A 19,317-nucleotide genomic window follows, 5' to 3' on the forward strand; every position below is an offset into this window, starting at 1 on the left:
CCCGTTCAGTACTGCTTGCAGTCCTAGTTCTTTTTGCATTTCGAAGCTCTACTTACAAACTGTTCATGTTCGACCGACGCAAAATGAGAATACTCGTAATTTTTTCCCCAGTCTTAAGATTTGGTTCAGGAGTGTAATTCAATGGTTTTGGCCGCTAGGAAATTTGTCTTCAGAGCTGCCCTCTTCCTGAGGGCTTGGTGTGTCCGATAGTCAAAAAGCCTGGGTCAACAGAACAACTTGTCCTACTCCTCATCTCTAATCAGGACTTCAGGTTTGGTGGAGCAACAAAGAAACCCTGGCTGTGTTGGACTTACTTCATGGTATGCACACATTGGGAGACGCTCTGCCTCTTTCAGGCCCTTTTTGTGCGTATGCAACTGGAATGAGATGTCAGTTGATTATAAGAGCAACACTATTTAAAAAAAAATTGTCAATCAATTTATCAAATCAACTGACAATTTATCACCATTTTTTCAATTCAAACGCATTTATATCAATAAGGCCCCTTTTGTGGCTCCAAGCCAGCTCAACGCAGCTGTTCTCATATCACCACTGTTTCAATTAAATCACTTAATAATCACTCTTCTCAATTCAGATGCATTTTTTTTACAACTTCCATTTTAATACATTGTTACTTCAACTGTTTATAGAAGAGTAGCTTAGTCATCAGTATGTCTTGTGAAGTGAAAACAATAATCTCTATTAGTGGATGATGACCCACTAATAGAGATTCAGATCCAGGGTTCAGTATTAGCACAATGGACAGGTTTCCAGTCCAGCATGGGCTGCCGCCTCTACATTTCACACCAAGAACTTAGCTTTGAAAGCCTATTCTGTCAACTACTTATTAAGAGAGATATGGTGAACAGACAATAGCAACAACACTTGCCACTTCAAAGAGCGCATTAACAAACGGCACCATTGTTTGGCATATGAGCTTTGTAGAAGGGTTGCAGAAGTGACCGCAATAAAAGTAAAGTGAATTGTCTATTTCTGTAGCAGCTCACGCTTGCAATGAGGACAACTATCAGTTAGACACTACATTGACACTGAAGAAAAGTGCTCTCCAAGGTCATAAACAAAGTTTCACATGTTTAATCAGTTTTAGACAATGCAGGACAATGAGACGCTGAAGGTCCATCATGCTCACTTAAAGGTAATGAAAAAAACAATGGTCAGATAATAAACACATAACTTTGGATTCAATGGTAGAGTTTCAATGTATGAAGTTATTTTAAGTGTGTGATGAATGGGAATGATCAGCCTTTCTGAATGTGTAAAAAAAACAAAAACAAAAAACAAACCAATGGGTAAGTGAGTGAGTCACTTTGTTGTCATGTGTGAGGACCATGTACTTTCATCTTTTGCTTCCCACAAACAAACGTTTTCCTGCTACTGAAGCATGGGACACAGCAAATCCAGGAAAATTCAATGAAATATCAGAAAAGGAGTATGACACAGGTTTATACAGGCTTGTAATCCAACTTGGACTCAAGCTTCTTAGAATCAGCCACCTTCCGCACGGCTTTCATGAAGTCTTCCTGGGTGACGTACTCGCGGTCAGAGCGGATGGCAAACAGTCCTGCAAATAAAACAAACAAACGGGAGTGGCATTGTTTGTGATATCATGAGGAAATCAAACTAATAAGCATAGTGATTGACTAATGTCTAACCTGCTTCTGTGCACACGTTCCTTAGATCAGCTCCATTGAAACCGTCTGACAGCTTCACAATGGCTTCATAATCTGAAAACAAGCAAAGGCAAAAGTTTACAGCATGTAATATTATAACGACTGAAGCTGAGCCAGTTATTAAAGTCTGAAATATTTCAATCTCTCTGGACAAAATGCCCAGTGGAAATGATTCCTAAAAAGGTAAATTCATATAATTCCCATTGAGCAGCAGGCTGTGCTGTTTTAAGAGCCAGGTGACAGTTTGTTTCACAGATTTTTTCAGTTTTTCTTTTTAATACATTAGCATACAATTATGAAATTCTGTTTCTGCTATGTCATTACGGCGTAATAAGAGTAGATTGATGGGGGGAAAAAGTAATTTAGACGATTTAAGCATAAGGCTGCAATATAACAAAATATGAAAAAAGTAGCTACTTTCCAATTTGAAAAATTGGATGTCTTTCAATGTCCACAACATTAGTAAATACAGATTATATATGTCTGGGAAATCTTCCAAGACACATGGATTGAAAAATCCGGTCTCCATTCCAAATCAAGATGCATTTATCAACTGCTACAGGACTGACCAGTGTAGAACACCACAGTTGTGAAAGGGAGCCGCTCTGCTGACTAACCTATTTCTCCGTGCTTGGTGATGGGACTGGAGTGGATCTTGAGAATGTCCAGACGAGCCTGTTCATTGGGAAGTTCGATATCTAACAAAGAAAAGAAGAAGAGAAGAGGACATTAGTTTTGGTGTGTGTGAGCTGGCACACAGATGATGAACAGAAACAGAGATCTTACGGATTTTGCGGTCCAGTCGGCCGGGGCGCAGCAGGGCAGGGTCCAGAGTGTCAGGCCTGTTCGTGGCCATGATCATCTTGACTCTGTGCAGCGTGTCGAAGCCATCCATCTGGTTCAGCAGCTACAGAACACACAGGCACAAACAGCTGAGCAACTCAATCCACCTCTGTTTTTAATCCTCTATCCACTGTTGCACTTATTACAAATAATAAAAGGTCAAAAGTCTTTTAAATATAATGTTAATGAAGTTAGGTTCATTGAATGAGTCAGAACTGTATTTCGGCTTCAGAGGGAATCATTCTGACATTAACATTTCACATTTCCTCATTTATTCAGAAACAACCATATTGGAGTGCCGAGGATCATAATAATTCTTCTCTGCCCTAACGGCTAACACTGTTCAGCGGAGCCGCCGGCCCCTTTTTCCCCTTTGAAGTTTGATTTTTGGCATTTTATCCAAAGCTAGGGTCAAAGTACAGAGGATGCTTTATGCTGTTCAGATTGAAAAGCCTTACCAGGCAAAGTTTCTGATTTCTTTGCTATATAAATAGTACACCACAAAGTGATGAAGGATTCTTTAGTGACTTGGTTACCTCCATCAAAGTTCTCTGGATCTCTCTGTCAGCAGAAGTTCCCTCAGAGAAGCGACGGCCACCTACAGGCAACACCACACAGTAAACAGTGAGCATTCAGAACATATTGGGGATGGCATATATGAACTTAAGCAATTTAAAACCGAGTGGAGAATTTGTAGCAGTGTATTGATGTGAAGCTCCTCATTTGTGATAATGAAAAATAGGAGTTGATCCCATTTCTTGGTGCTAAATTGAACAAATGGTTAAAAAAAAACCTCCAAATACCACATCAAGACACCAAGGCCTTGGGGAACACAACAGAAAAAGCCATAGCAAGCCTTGGTCAGGAGTTAAGCCACCTACAGCCACACAGCGACATTGAGATAATGGCCGGCTGCCACCAGGGTGATAAAACAAAAATATTACAGACATTTGAAACCTCAATAGAAGCTTTGAATGTAAGGAAAAAAATACTTAAGGTTAGCAGTAGCTAAGATAAGTTGAGGAAATGCATATACGCTAAAGAAAAACGCTAAAGCTAAACCTAAACCTAAACCTAAAGAGAGACAAAGACCAAACCAGATGTGTAGTGTCACTCACCGATGGCATCAATCTCATCCATAAAGATGATGCAAGGCTGGTGGTCTCTGGCATAATTAAACATCTCTCTGATCAGCCTGGCACTCTCACCAATGTACTTGTCCACGATGGAGCTTGACACCACCTATAGCCACACACAGACAACATGAGGTGAATAACTAGACTAGAGTGTGGAGGTACGGCCCAACATCAGCGCTGACACTCACCTTGAGGAAGTTACAGTCCAGCTGACTGGCTACTGCTCTGGCAAGAAGAGTCTTCCCAGTACCTGTTGAAGAAGGAATCTCTCATCAACACCAGATAATAAACTGAAGAATTACAAATATATTACCCAATTATCATTTGAAGATGTTTGCATCATAAAATGAATGTGCATAATATGAACCTTTCACATATAAAATAAGATATACAAATGTGTTCATGTCTCAACAAATACTGTGGGTGCATTTTGGTCACTGATTTGTAGTTTTCTAAAGACCAGAGTATGCTCACTGACCTGGAGGTCCGTACAGCAGGCAGCCTTTAGGGGGGATGATGCCCACTCTCTGGAAGAGCTCAGGGTTGGTCAGAGGCAGCTCAATCACCTGCCACAAAACAGCAGCTTTGTTTTGGACTCAATGGACAGAAAACACAATCAAAACATATCGCCTGGTCTGAATGTGTTCCCCATCTAAAGCAGAATCTTTACAATGGCACTAAAGTGGTCAGGTCTAAGCAAAGTACACCTCTGTCAGGAAGTCCTTGTTATAGATGGGTGCATAAAAGACTTTTCACATTAACTACTTTCAGCCCTTGAATCACAGAGCTGGTAACCAGCTTAACTGTGGCTTCACATTGCACAACTGTTGACCATCACTTCTCCAGTTAAACTGCAGCACACAAACGAACCCAAGTGTTAATATTGAAATCACTCTAATAGCTTGCAAAAGCTTTCCTAATTAACTACTAAAATAGGCCAAACTTGCATCATGCAGTCTCCTCACAATAGGACATCATTAGTTGTTAGATTTTTTTGTTTAAACATAAATATAAGAGCACACAACACACACAGCATATCACAATTTTCAGCATGGGAGTAACATAACTCATAACTAATATTAAAAAACCGAGAAGCATCTGACTTCTATGATTTAATTGGTGCAGTATTGTTTTACCTCTCTGAGCTCACGGATCTGTTCAGACAAGCCTCCAATTTCAGAGTAGGAGACGCTGCCGGGGTCCTCGTGGGACATGTTGTACACCAGAGGGTCCACCTCTCTTGGCAGGTACCTTTGAAAGAACAGGAAACATGGTTGATGCACTTCCATCTTTTGTGGCAAATCTACAGCTTGACAGGTGTAACAATTCACAAAGGGCATGGTTTAATACATATTGCATGGATAGAGTCACTGCTTGATATGTTTTTGGTGTGCAGAGGAAAACATCTTAAAACTAAAAAAATGGTTCAGCCTGGAATTGTTTCTGCAAGGCACACAACAGTTTGCAAATGCTGAATAAAGACCACACACAAGTAAGAGCAGACTTCAGGAACTTAGTGTAGGTTACCAGGCTCAGTACTAGAAATGTATCAACTGAATTATGTTGGTTATACAGAGTACTCGGGCTGGGCGATATATCGATATATTTTTAAATGTGATATGGAATTAGACCATATCGCATATTTTTTTTTCCTTTCTTTATATATAAATGCTGCGCTTACTCCTGTCGTCATATTTAGTTCTTTTGTATTTTTTTTTTTCTCATATAAATATATTTATTTCAGGAAAAGATTGGCCTATTTAATATCATAGGCTATTTTTATTAAAATGTGCACTTTATGGAGCTTTGATTTTTTTAAAAGGTAATCCTGTTATACAGTATTTATGTTCACTTAAATAAAAGTTTCAATAAAACTACTTGTGACATGTCATATTTGGCATGGCGATAAAAGTATTGGGATATATATCGTATATCAATATTCAGCCTAAATATATCGGGATATGACTTTTGGTCCATATCGCCCAGCCCTACAGAGTACCAATTCAGGTTAAATCAATCTGTGATGAATTTGGGTACCGAACAGAGAGCATCTGGTTAAGAGCATGTTAGCCAAATAAAAAGAAAACATGCTTACAGTCTGCTGTCATTTATGATAGCCCTGAGCCTATTTCTGTGGCTTTCACCACCTCATGGTGCAGTGGACCCTTGGTAAACCCTCCCAGGCTACCTACTTTGCAGAGCAATCCCAACCTGCCCTGTATGGTGTAACTTGGTGTTTACTCTTAAACCTCAATTTCCCAGAATCACTTCTTTTAACTCCTAATCACAATTTATGCATCCACCATGGGTCATGTCAGTAGTTAAAACATATCCAGCCTACCTCATTATAGTGAGTGTGGTCATGTCCAAAGCCACCCTGGTGCCTGGCTTCAGCTGTGACTTGTCCAGCTGGGATGAAAAATATTAGAGATTTGTGTTAAGATTCTAGACACAGAGGGCAAAAATGTGGAAGTTGTGCAAATTTGGAACTTGTTGTCGTTTCCAGAAAATACAAATTTCTAAAACTAAATTAACAAATCATTGAAAAAATGAATGACTAATTGATTTACAACATTGACCACAATGGACTTACAGAAACATACAACCAGTGACAAGAAACAGATGGCATGGGTATGGAAAAATCTATACACATACATACACTATAGGTGAGACAATCGAACAGAATTCTTTTGAAACATTCTAAAGATTTACATATTCATATTTATGAAGTGAATATGAAAACAGACATGTTTGTCTTTTATTGTAAATATAAATTACAGTGAAGATTACTGGAATAAGCACATTAGCTATCTCCAACCGAGTTCATATGGTGCCTCACATACGACATAATGAACTGATGTAGCAGTTTCACACTGCACACAGCTTCCTCTGGGACACTAAGTTTTGTTGAAACACAAATATATCCCAAGTTATATTTGCAATATATTCATATTTCCATTAAACACATTTCTATTCAATTATGCAAAATGCAAATAAAAAAAGAGGCAAAATCAAATCAAAGAAATAGATTAGAGGATGTTTGACACACTGGTATCTGGTTAGCCATTACCTGTCTGCGGCATCCAACCACATATCTGGGACCATTGGTGGCCTTGACAATGACTGAAATCAAACAAAAAGCACATTAGCATCACATGTCTGAGCAAATCACAGTTTGAGATGCATCACAGTCACTTAAAGCGGACCCAAAGCCCTGTTTTGCAGCTGTAGGGGAGATCATGGACAACACTTGTTTTTACATTTCCTTCATAACTCATAGAGTCAAGACTACTTGAAATACAGTAATTATTCTTTGATGATAAGAAACATATGTGCACTAATTAGTCATACTTTTTTAATATATATTTCCGCTGAGAATGACAAGACTAAAATTTTAAATTTAATGCAAGAGCAAGTGTGTTACAACTGCCACCTCGTTAAAACAAGGGAGGAGAAAAACCCTGTTTCTGCATGATATTCTGATCAGCAAGTAACAAGTTTATCTCACATGTGGCTTTAACTTACAATATGTGGCCACTTCAGAGAAAATACAGAGATACCTGCCTCCTTTTCTTACTGATTGAAAACCAAGCCACTCAGTGTATGACTGCTGGTGCCATATGGCTTAGTATTAATGAAATCCCCTGACCTGAAACCATTTTGCCAATACTACCTGAGCTGTGACACTTGTAAATGTGAGTGAGTTATTTGCCACTGAACTTACATTTCTCCTCAGTCAGCTGTTTGAGCACTTCTCCAACAATCTGCAGAAAACAAGGCAAAATGTGGTTAATAAGGACAGAATTAAATCTACATCATATCTAGGGATGCACAATACATATAGGACCGATAAGTTATCAGCAGATAACAGGTAATTTATATTATTTATTATTCAGGTGATTACATATTAGCGGATATATACAGCAGATAAAGTAGGTGCCGCTATGCACCTTAAAAGTTGACCAGCTATCGGGCAGTAAACACAGAAATATACAGGGTGATGTACAGTAAGGATTATTAAAGTATAATATAATAATAGTGGTGCACTTATACCTCTGCTCTGCTGCACATAATGAACAATGTTTTTAACTTCTGACAGCCTGGCAACTTTCATAGGAAAAAATGACACCTCCACCTGTATCCAGTTGTCTTTATACATACATGGAATACCTGTGGTTGTACAAGACGTTATGATGTTTAACAAAGAACCTGCCTGTCATTTTCAAAGTCTGTTTTTAAAAATGATTTCCTTTTTAGGTACCACTTTTGTAGGTAGGCTGGTGTTAGAGCAGTTGCTGAAAAAACATTTGAGTTTTTCCATACAAATAAAAAGTAAGCCGAGTCACTGAGACCTATAACATGCATATATGAGACCAGTTTAGTATAATTTTATTATCAGAATGTTCACTAATGTTAGTAAGTCAACATTAAGGTATTGCAAAAAACATTTTGAGGGTTTGTGGGGAGTTTATAAACAGCAATACATTGGTAGTCACTTACTTACTTACTCCAAGCAGTAAAACACGAGGCTTGTGAGTCTAAATAAACATCCTGGCACTGCCAACACCGAGTGAAACAGAGTAAAAAGAGTTCACTAACTGTCAAAAAAGGGCTTTAGCTTTTGAGATACCCCTACCGGAGGTAGAACAAAACCTAACAATGTTTTTCCTCTTCTCTAAGGTCTCCCATATTTGAAATGGATTCTTAGAGTAAAATATTTTACTGCAAATATTGTTAAATTGATACATATTGTTTTACACCCCAAACCTAAAAAAATATATATATATATAGCCTGGCTGTATGGGAGTTAAAACATATAAACTTATTCAGATTAATAACACAAGCTCTGACAGCTATCATGTGTGTTTCTATGACAATCCCTGGTCAAGGAACTACAAAGTAAATAAGAATATTCTGCATAGATATTCATTTTTCGTATGTCCGCTTATTTTAGGCAAGTGTTCATAAGTCTCTATATTTTACATATATCAAGATATTCACATCCAGTTTTTTAATAGGTAATGCAACTTCCTGGCCACAATTATGTCAAGTTTCAAAGCTGTCAGAGCTTGTGTATCTCAAATTTTGAGGGGCATTGTCACTAGCATAACGAGTGAACTTCTGCTGAATATCCAACTTAAAACTAACTTCCCTCGGCTTGACACGGTGCTTCCATGGTGCTGCTGTCTGTCTCTACTCTTTTCTTGACACGACTTGATGTTAGAATCGTTAGTTTTTCACTGTGAGAAAATGGACGTGTGGCTTCAGAGTGTGTGAAAAGTGTCAGTCAATTTAAAGACAATATTCTTACCTGTCCAACACTTTGCAGAGCCTTCAGGTCATTCTCTGATTTTTCATACTGTTTAGTTTGTTCTCTCAGCTGTTCTCTCACTGGAAACAGACAAGAGGGATAACATTACCCACCAATTATTTATTATAATTTTCGTTATCAAGCAGCAAAACACTGCTAAGAATGAAATTGTTTGTTGCACCTAATGTTAAGAATGAACATTAACACTTTCAAACGATCGTGTTTTATAATACAACGAAGTTAGCCAAACAGTAAACTCTTGATAAAGTTAACTGACATGAATAAAACCACAATGCATCCATTACACAGATGTAAGAGAATGCTAACGCTAACTGAATTTTACAAGTTACTTTTTGTTAGGCATAGGACTATCGTTAATTGTATTTTGTTTACTACTCCTAAGCTAATGCTAGCGCTAACCGGTTTAGCATTACTCCCATTCATTTCTATGAGGATGCTAACTGCATGACAAAGCACTAGCTTGGCGACCAGCTAGCTGAAGCTAGTTACCCTAAAATACATATCCAGCCATTTCAACCATACAGGATTTGTACCCCAGCACAAACGTAAAAGTCAAACCGTCTTACATTCTTTTAATCGCCCGTCAATTTCCTTGTGTTCGAGTAATTTTTTCCTGTAGTCTTGCAGCGCTTTCTCCCTGGTATCCGCCATGATGTCGCACTGAATGCTGGGAACCTGCACTGTCACTCACTAGCCACGACGTCATAGATTGTTGTTTTTTTCTTTCAAACTTTATTTAGAAAACAGGTATGTAACTCGTATAGGGCACACAATGGTTCATATCAGATGTAGGTATAGAAGTAAAAGTAGTCGAAAATGTTTTTGTTAAAATAAAAGTGAATGTGTCATAAATCCAAAAGCCAAAAAAAAGGCTTCAAAGCCTCAAAGACAGACCCTACTAGTGACATCTAGTGGTCAGCTGCATTTATAGCAGCCACAAACTTCCAAATGATTCACACATCTTATTGATTCCAGTTCCAACACAAAATAAATAAAATCAGTCTGAAGCAGCTGTTTTCTTTTTGAGAATCATTGTTCTCACATCAAAGTGTTACAACACTTTGAAATGTCAATTTACTTATAACTTATTTAAATGTATTGTAACAAATAAAATGAAAAGATTTGAAGATTTGAATGATTCTGACAGGGGGACACGGTACACCAGGCCCCTCTTTTCTTCTCTCTCTCTGATGTCCAAATAATACATGACACAAGCTTTTATTTTCCCAGAGTACTCGCACTTTTCTTTGCTCTTTCTTTTACAGGGTGTTGAGCTGTGGTCCTGCTCGGCATCACTCCTGCTGGTCTCACTGCTGTGGATCTGGTTCGGCCCCAGATGGGAATGCTCCTCTCCTGGTCCACTCTACACTCACCATCACTACTGGCCAATGGTGCCGCTTCATCACCTGCTGCTGTGCCCCTCCCAGAACTCCTGCTCCTCTCTGTCTCTCTCTCTATATATATTATTATTATATATTATTATGGCTCTATATATATATGTATATATATATATATATATATATATTCTGGTGTGATGATTATTTGTGCTCATATATATATGCCGTCACCTTCATTGAAATGAACCAGGAAGAGTTGACTGACAATGACTGGGATGAAGTGTGTTTTGTCACTATATATATATATATATATATATATATATATATATATATATTCTGGTGTGATGATTATTTGTGCTCACCTCAAATTTCAGTTTAAGAAAGGTAGAGGAGACCAGCTTTAAATGTTTTTGTGGTAAAACCATATCTTATTCAAAGCAGACTTCAAACCTGTTGAAGGGGATTTTTAATGAACCAAGCCTCCACCACTAATCCCAGCCTAATTTCTTCCGAGAAAAGTAGCTGATTGTAGGCTCAGCTGCTGAGTAAACCAGCTCAGATGAGAGTTTCCGCATCCCTCGTATTACTCTGACCCCTGTACTGAAAAACATCTCTTGTGTTGCTTACCTCCCAGCACATAATCCAGCTCACGTCTCCTTCCTCTCCCCCTGCTGCTTCTTTAACCCTGTAAATTGTTAGTGGACTTAAAGAGCAAATAAAATGTGGAGGGAAATCTGTAAACACTGGCAGGAGAATTACATTTAATAGCTGCTGAGAGTTAATATCTGAGGCTGTCCATCTGCTGTATTAGGTGTCTGTCCGCTCATGCATCATTTTTCCTCAGCTGTTTTGTTTATATGCATGGCTGCACCGCTAATAGCCTAATAGTGTATGCACCTGCCAAAAAACATTGGTTTGCCAGTCAGCCAATCTTTCACAACTGCTATAATAGTATGCCGTCACCTTCATTGAAATGAACCAGGAAGAGTTGACTGACAATGACTGGGATAAAGTGTGTTTTGTCACTATTTTATTAATAGTGAATTTACTATTATTATAATTCAACATTCCCATGAGATGGAAAATCATAGACATTTGTTCATCTTAACAATAGTGGAGTCAAATGTTAAATTATCTGTACTGGCCATGAGAAGCAGGTAATCTGTTATGGGCCGAAAATCCATATCCTGCATCCATACTAATAGTTAGGTAAAACATTTTTACTTTGAATGGTCATAACTCTATGGAAGACAATTGGGGCCAAGTAGGAGAAAAAAATGAGGATTTTTTTTCTCATTAATGCAGTTCGAGAAAGAAGTCGAAATGATGATCAAAGTTATTTACAGATTTATTGTCCCTCTGTCAATAAGTCATCAGAGGAACATAGTTTTAGAGAAATGACTATATCCAACAGTTATTGAGCTATTCTTGGTAGTAGGTCACTACAAATATTTTTGGGGAAAAATCTGCTTTTATGTAATTTATGTGAAGTTGACTTTATTCTCGACAGTGCATACTGAATGTTTTTATCCTTCCGTGCTCTCATCTGCTTCCGTGGTTTTAAACACTTGTTCACAACCCATCTATGTCTATAACCTGCAATGAAGGGGCAAGGAGATGGCAGCATAGTTGAGTCACAAGCCAAACAGGTTCAGAAACACTTTGGAAAATGGACAAGAGTCACGTCAAACTCCATGTAACAAAGTGTGAAGCACTGCTCAGGTCCTAACTTCCTCAGTAAACTAGTGAATATAAGCTTTGTACTACGTCGTCACAAAATAAATTCACAAGATCTCAAACATATAAACATATTTTATTGTTGTTTTTAAATGCAATCTATCATTACAAACTAAGCCATGAACAAAGTATTTACTGTAATACCAGCAATGGCTGCTAGAGAATACATTCAACAGTTGCTTTTCATGTAGAAATCCTTTTAACCTCTAACATACAGGAATACATTTTGAGCTTGTTCTGTTATAGAAAAATATCAAGGCACAACATTTGGGAAAACTGGAATGTATTTATAGGCACTTAAACAGGCAAAAGTGGTCAAGAATGACCTTTACATGGTCATTGTGCTGACTCAAAGTGCTAGGAAGTCTGTGCGGGATGCTGTGAACAAGCATGTTCCCATCACCTTCTCAAAAATAGAGCTTAAATGCTTTAAATCACAGTTAAACTGACTTTTATTCTCAAATGAGAATTCATCTCAGTAAGAGAAACTGATGACAGGCAACTGATTCAGAGCCAGTTTACATTCTAGAGAATGAAAGAGCTGCAGCAGACAATGCTAGCTGTGCTTCACCACTGGCAATCAATGTGGAAGCTTGAATTTTGTATGCAAGATCCAAGTGGGAGATGTAAACTGGTTTTAACACTCTGACTCCAATCAAAGTCAGTATATCAATACTGTCTGTCACTTTTGAAGATTGTACTGTTCAATACTATTCATGCAAATGTTCTGCAGTGGATTGTTCTACAGTGACACTAGAATACTTGAATGATGGAGGTCTGAAACTATTGTTCCTTGTACCTGTATCTGAATACAAATATCTCCAAACATTTTAGAGCAATTTCCAAATCTTAAAATTAACTTCCATCGGCAACAAATATGGGCAGGCATTCATATACATTCCCCAAGAATTTAATGTGCAGCTCTGGCAAAAATAGACCATGCATGTAAAGCTAGTGGAGCGGGGAAAGGCCACAGGTGACAAACTCAACACACACTGCTTAGATAGTCAGCTGATTAGCCAGAAGACCAAACAGCAGGGATGTCATGATACCAAAAATGTAATAATCAATAACTTGTTCCCGCTGCCAATATTTCAACCAGGGCTGGGACTCTCTGGGCACCTTGTGATGTGATTATGATTTAAAGGGCTACAATGTGATTATAAAAAGATTATGGCTGCATCTTGAGGCCTCAAATTTTTCTAGAGGCGTCCATGCTTTATATTTCAAAAGAAGGGTCTACTGTTAGTACACAGTGTGAAGTACTCACATGTCGGCTCACTGTAGCGAGACTTAAGCATGTACAAAGTGAAAACCGTATCACAAACCAGCAGCGGGGGGGCTGCTTAAAGACTTTGGGAGGTGGACTCCCCTTCCAGTTTTGTTTCACTCCACTGACCAACACAGTCGTATGACATGGGCATCATTTAAATATTTGTTTGAAGTCATGACATCCCTGGAGAACAGCCAAAAACTGTGTGTAAAACCAGCACCACCTGCACTCTTTCTCCACACCCTAACCAACTGTAGGCCACTGGGTTAGTTACGCTATTAGTATGCAATTACTGCATCAGCTTTTCTCCATCTTTTGAGCTTGATTATGGCAGCTGTAATAGTCCCACTGAACAGACAAGGTGTGTCTGTGGCATGCACTGGGGCATTGACTTTGACACTTTCAGTGCATTGTGTGTGTGCCTTCAGACTGCCACATACAACCTCAACCTGCAGTCCAACATGTGGGAAGAGGAAATAAATAAAAATGCTAAACCTTGTGTTTTAAATTAACATTCACTTTCAAAATAAGTGAGGCATAATATATAACTGAACAAAAAAAAAGAAAACACACAGGTCTCACACAATCTTGCGATTAATACAGAAGATCATAACTTTACATAAAAGAAAATATATATTCTATTGTTTCATTAACCACATAAATACAAAATAAAAATGCTTATGATCAGCAATAAATACATTTTGATAAATAGCAGTTACAGCCAAAGTCCCCATCCAGAAGGCTTTGGAAAATAAACTAGACAATGACATAATAATAGTCATGATGGAATCAACATCTGATTTCAGGCAGCTGACTGAGATGTCACATGGCTGATTGGTCAAGCTCAATTGCTGACAGAGACGGTTCAAATCTCAACACTAACACTGTCTGCTAGCAGTCTGTTGGTCAGTTCAACAAAATAAAAACAACGAACAAAGAACTTTTCTCTCCCGTCTTCTACTTTGTGCAATTGTTGGCAAAAACCTGATTTTCTCAAATTCAACACCTGCAGTGTCTCTGTTACTGAGTTACTCCATAGACCTGAGAGCACAGCTGTCATTTCAACTACAAAACAAATAGTCTGGATGAAAACTGTCTCCGCTGTGTTCTATGGAGTGACACAGGACAGGATTGTGCTGGTGGTTGCATTTAAATGTAGTAGGAGTCTTAAAAACAGTCGCCATGACAGGCAAAAGGCGCAGGAAACTGGGCCTGATAAGTGGAAAAGCGAAGTCTAGGTTTATAGTTGGCTTTACATGAATAGACTCCAAGGCACTTTTATAAATTGTCTCAAATTGTTCATGTTCATTTTATGGTGATAATCCTTTGAAAAATGTAACACTTAGTTGTTACAAGCCTCTAGGAGGTGTCAAGGTTGTGGCACAAAAATAATGGCTTTATAGAGAAGCACACTGCAACACACTCTGCACAGAGAACTGAGGTGAATACACACAGCAACCCCACTGCCTTTAATAAGTCATATTTATCTACTTTATAATGGAGAATGGACCGATCCGATCCACTATTTCACTCAGAAAACCTGAGTTCTTAATTTGTCATTGCAACTGTTAAAATTCTCCTATTACTTTTGCACTTCTATACAGTAGCTGATAATGCATTCCTGTGCATTGGTTTGTTTGTTGCAATCTGCACTCAGACTTCTTAGATTTTATGTGAAACTTACTTTACCTACAGTTCAAATAAATCGCTTTGGAATACATATAAATTTAATGCTAATTCTATGGGGAAAAAAGCTCTGGCATCAGAATCATTATCGGTATTGGTAGATATTCAATATCAGATATTGGATGTGAAAAAGGTGGATCTTTACTTTGTAATGTCATCTCTGAACTACTTTACACAATCATTCACATTTATTTCACCATTGCATCAGTGAAGGGGCCAGATTGAAATAGGAACCACCTGTTCATAATATTGGAAGAGACTTGATCCGGATTTCTGATGCGACTTGCTGGCTACAACAATGCTTCTCCTTTAAACAGGGCTTAGAGGTGGAGGAGGAGGAGGAGGAGGTGAATGGTCTCCACACACCTTAATCATCAGAGACGGAGAGTGTGCTAAAGATGGGGAGTCGACGCGAGGCATCCAGTAGCGGGGACTCAGCACCACTCTGACTGCCCAGGCTGCTCTGATAGCCCTCCTGGTCAGACAGAGACTCTGGGGGGCTGTGGGCACTCTCTAATGGGGACTGGAACGAGCCGGGGGTAGTCTGGGAGGGTGGGGTCGGAGGCTCAGATGCGGTTGGAGGTTCCAAGCTGGGGCCAAACAGGCTGGCAAACTCCTGGCTAGAGAAAGCAAAGGGGCTGCCCTGCCACTTGGTCAGCTCTTTGGTGTAGAACATTGGTGGAGGTGTGACGGAGGTGGGGCTGTCCTGCTTGCCACTGGAGCTGGAGAAGCCGGCGAAGCTGAAGCTGTGCTGTAACCGAGGGCGCTCCATCTTGTTAAAGGAGGAGAGGGGAGGGGGCCCACGGCGCTCCTCTGCATTGTGGATAAAGTGGCATCGTGGACCATACCGGCAGAAACCGATGGTGTGGAAGGTGCGACACAGCTCAGTCTTGTACTTCGGGTGGCGGCTTAGGCTGCGCAGCTCGTGCACGCCATGAGCAAACTGGCACTTGTCACCGTATTTACAGGTGCCGTTCTCCTCAAAGGGACGGCACAGCTCCGTCTTATAGCGGCTGGAGATGACTTGGCTGCTTCCACCAACGCACGCCTGGCTGCTGGCCCCCACCATATCCCCCAGCTCTGAGTAGGAGCGCTGACGGAAATGGTTTTCCTTGTTGTTGCTGCAGCTGAAACCCAACAACACGGAGGGATCGCTTTTAAGGCTGTTAACAAACTGGTTCTGGCTGAACTTTTCACTGTGGAGGCTGACTGAGTGACTGCGTTGGAACGGGCCACCTGCAGAGGGGGCCCCATCCATCTCCCTATCCAGCATGGATCCAGTGGGGGTGCAGGAGAGGTTGGCACTGGAGCATGGGACAGACATCAGCTGATGTCCACCAAGGCCGTTACTGTCGCTGTACTTTAATGGCTTTTTGTTCTGAAAAGAGAAACACATGCAATTTAGAAAAGTCTGACTGCCAGTTCAACAACCACACCATTTCATTAGAATGGTTACAGATTGTGCATCCATTTTATACCCCTCAAAGACTCATTGCACTGCAGATGGAAAACTGAAAAACAACTCTGAACTGGAACAAGATCAATAGTAACAGTCAATTTACAAAGACACGTGAGATTTAATCTTACTCCCTGGAAGCTAAGTTTGGACCAAGTGTGCAGCTGTCAGAAGCTGTCTATCTTTTGTTTACTGTTCGTTCATCAGCAGTTCAACTCCTTTTTAATTTGCACACTGGGTCATACTGCTCAAAAATCAGTTTGTGCTTCTGCATGCAACACAAATTAAAGTTAAAGCTGTCAACTTCAATTGGGCTTGAAAGGGAACAAGTTTGTCTTGATTTCAGCTTTTAGCTCAAGTTGCATGACAAGTAACCTCCAACGGTAAATCTGGTGGAAATAAAGTATGTATTGCTTTCAATAGTTCTTCCCTTAAATCAGAACCATAATCCTATAAGAAACAGAATTAATAGGTTGAATGTGAAATCAAGTCAAAAATTACAAAGTCTGGGCACAAAAATCTGGATGCATCTCTCTTTTATATACTGTTAACAGCATATGAAGACAGTTTAGCCTTGTATTTTAAGACAATTACACTTATATAGCTCTTTTCAACCACATCTTTGCTACCACATAAATGCTCATTAACCCATTCACGTGCATGCATACACTTGTGGTCGAGGCTACCCTAAAGAGTGCCACCTGTAAAATTATCATTAGGGCCCTGTATTAAGGGCCCTAACCTCAATGCTGCTGGCCCCTGTAGAAAGATACTTGATACCAGGCCCAACTACTTTCCTGGGGAAACACTGAGTTGGTCAATGTCTTCTAAATTCTGTGCATGTGTTATTAAGTTGGTGAAGATATTTCAGCATTTTGCTTGAGCTTACTGAGCTCTCAGGGCTGCAGTATTACAAGTATGTATAATAATAATACCAACATAGTATGTAGAATACTGGGTTGCAGCCACCATGGTGTTATTATTCTATGCTTACGTGTTGCATAAAGTGATGCTTCTGTAAAAAAAAATATATATATATATTATATCCTTAACACACAGATTAACCAGGCAACCAGACACAGGCAACCGTTTACCAGAAGATTATCTAGAAATCCAAAAATCTGCACAGTATGTTGAGGTGCACAGATCAGTTCAACAATGCGGCGTTCCAGGAGTAAGGCCTCCAGCTCTTTCATGGCTCAATATTTGATAGACATAGATAAACTTTCCTCTGTTGAGGTACTACAGATTATGAGGCAATGCCTGCCAATCTTATGGCCCCAATACTAAATGAGTAGTTCCGTAAATGCATGTAGTTTTGTTGAAACCACTGACTTAGCAGGTGGATACTAAATTTCTCAAACTCCAGACAGCATGAAGTTAATTAAAAATTCAAAAGGCAATGTTTGGCTAGTATGATAAAATTATGTTTTTTAATATACTGACTTTAATGACCTTCTGCTTTAGAACACGATGGAACAATAACGTTACACGGACAGCTAATGTAAAGTTAATAATATACCATTAACGAAAATGCTACGTGCAGTTATTAAAGTTGCCAGATTTCATACATTGAGTTTCTGGGCTTTTACATTTAGCTATTTCAATAAAAGTTCATATTACACCTTGACAACTCATTCTGTGTGCGTCACACTCAAATTACCTTTCAACCAACGCCAATTTATTCCATTTTACCTCTCACGGTCACTTACACTTACAAGTTGTCCCGCAGCGTTAAAGCCCATTTCTAAATACAGTATGGGGCAAAGTAACACTTACATAAGCCATGCATTTAACGTCCACAAGTCCGACATGCAAGTAGCATTATTGTAACTAGTCAACAATCATGTGGATGATGTGAGTTCCTGCTCAAATGTACACTATCAAACTTGCAGGAACAAAGTGGCTAGGCTAATGTTAGCACGGTGTCTGCAGAAGAGAAAAACTCCCATTTGGCGCCGCCTACCTCGTAACACACTTCTCTGTTTTCGAAGAAAGTAGAAATAATAGTCGCTGTCATGGTTACGTTGATAAAGAATGAGCAGAGGAGCTGTGGTATTATGTGGTAACTTAGTCCAGCTTAGTTGTTTCCAGCCCGTGGAGAGCCCCCTCTGCGCCCCGAGCTGCTGCTGCGCACTTCTTTATCAGCGCCAGCAGGCGGCCGCCAGGGGGGCGGGTTGGTTTCCGGCTGAAACGCCGCAGAGAGGCAGCAAACAGCGCCTCCTGAGGACAAACAGGGACCTGCTGCGGTTCTCCGTAAAGATCATCATTTCATCGGCAGGACAAATAAATTAGTTTCTGACAGCAAGACTTGAATACGGAAGAGGATTAGGGCCACACAAGAAAAAAAATATTTGAGTCCTCACTTTATTCTCAGAATTCTGACTTTAAACTCAGAATTTAAAGTCAGAATTCTGAGAATAAAGTCAGGACAAAGTGACTTTATTCTCAGAATTCTGACTTTAAATTCTGATACAGTATAACAACAGGAGTACCTTTAAAAAAAATTAAAAAAAATCAAAGCTCCATAAAGTGCATATTTTACTTAAATAAAAATACCCTATAAAATAAAATAGGCCAATCTTTTTCTGAAATAAATATATTTATATGAAAAAAAGAACAATGAATGTTACAAAAGAACAAAATATGACAAACCCTAGTAAGGGCAGCATTTATATGAAAATAAAGAAAAACAAATTGAATTAAATCGATAGCCTATATGCGATATGGTCTAAATCCGTATCACATTGAGAAATATATCGATATATGTTTTATATCGATATATTGCCCAGCCCTAGTTTGGAACATAGATGGACCAGTAAATCA

The 19,317-nt window shown here is 39.3% G+C and overlaps 2 protein-coding genes across 3 annotated transcripts; both read right to left on the reverse strand.

Moving 5' to 3' along the window:
* Window positions 1–1,079: 1,079 nt before the first annotated feature.
* Window positions 1,080–9,710, reverse strand: psmc6 (proteasome 26S subunit, ATPase 6). Its single transcript, XM_059356827.1, has 14 exons — window positions 9,569–9,710; window positions 8,982–9,061; window positions 7,395–7,434; window positions 6,741–6,793; window positions 6,012–6,079; window positions 4,807–4,921; window positions 4,149–4,236; window positions 3,859–3,920; window positions 3,653–3,776; window positions 3,071–3,132; window positions 2,478–2,598; window positions 2,309–2,389; window positions 1,674–1,745; window positions 1,080–1,582 (listed from the first exon to the last, which is right to left on the reverse strand). Exons 1-14 carry the CDS (start codon window positions 9,651–9,653, stop codon window positions 1,464–1,466), a joined length of 1,170 nt encoding a protein of 389 aa, XP_059212810.1. The 5' UTR covers window positions 9,654–9,710; the 3' UTR covers window positions 1,080–1,463.
* A 2,423-nt stretch (window positions 9,711–12,133) lies between these two features.
* zfp36l1b (zinc finger protein 36, C3H type-like 1b) lies at window positions 12,134–18,714 on the reverse strand. Of its 2 annotated transcripts, none has more exons than XM_059356365.1 (2): window positions 18,458–18,714; window positions 12,134–16,413 (listed from the first exon to the last, which is right to left on the reverse strand). In XM_059356365.1, the coding sequence occupies exons 1-2, from the start codon at window positions 18,509–18,511 to the stop codon at window positions 15,403–15,405; spliced, it is 1,065 nt and encodes a 354-aa protein (XP_059212348.1). In that variant the 5' UTR covers window positions 18,512–18,714; the 3' UTR covers window positions 12,134–15,402. The 2 variants fall into 2 exon arrangements, with proteins under 2 accessions (XP_059212348.1, XP_059212349.1); XM_059356366.1 differs by lacking the exon at window positions 18,458–18,714 and adding an exon at window positions 18,271–18,443.
* Window positions 18,715–19,317: the final 603 nt, after the last annotated feature.

Source organism: Centropristis striata, chromosome 18 (assembly GCF_030273125.1).
Source record: "Centropristis striata isolate RG_2023a ecotype Rhode Island chromosome 18, C.striata_1.0, whole genome shotgun sequence".
Classification (NCBI taxonomy): Eukaryota; Metazoa; Chordata; class Actinopteri; order Perciformes; family Serranidae; genus Centropristis; species Centropristis striata.

Coding starts and splice junctions, on each gene's coding strand:
- zfp36l1b (XM_059356365.1), bottom strand. CDS start 18,511: ATGACAGCGACTATTATTTCTACTTTCTTCGAAAACAGAGAAGTGTGT. Junction 16,414..18,457: donor ACAGAGAAGTGTGTTACGAG/GTAGGCGGCGCC, acceptor TTCTCTTTTCAG/AACAAAAAGCCATTAAAGTA.
- psmc6 (XM_059356827.1), bottom strand. CDS start 9,653: ATGGCGGATACCAGGGAGAAAGCGCTGCAAGACTACAGGAAAAAATTA. Junction 4,922..6,011: donor ACCACACTCACTATAATGAG/GTAGGCTGGATA, acceptor GTTCTTTCAAAG/GTACCTGCCAAGAGAGGTGG. Junction 1,583..1,673: donor GAACGTGTGCACAGAAGCAG/GTTAGACATTAG, acceptor TTTTATTTGCAG/GACTGTTTGCCATCCGCTCT.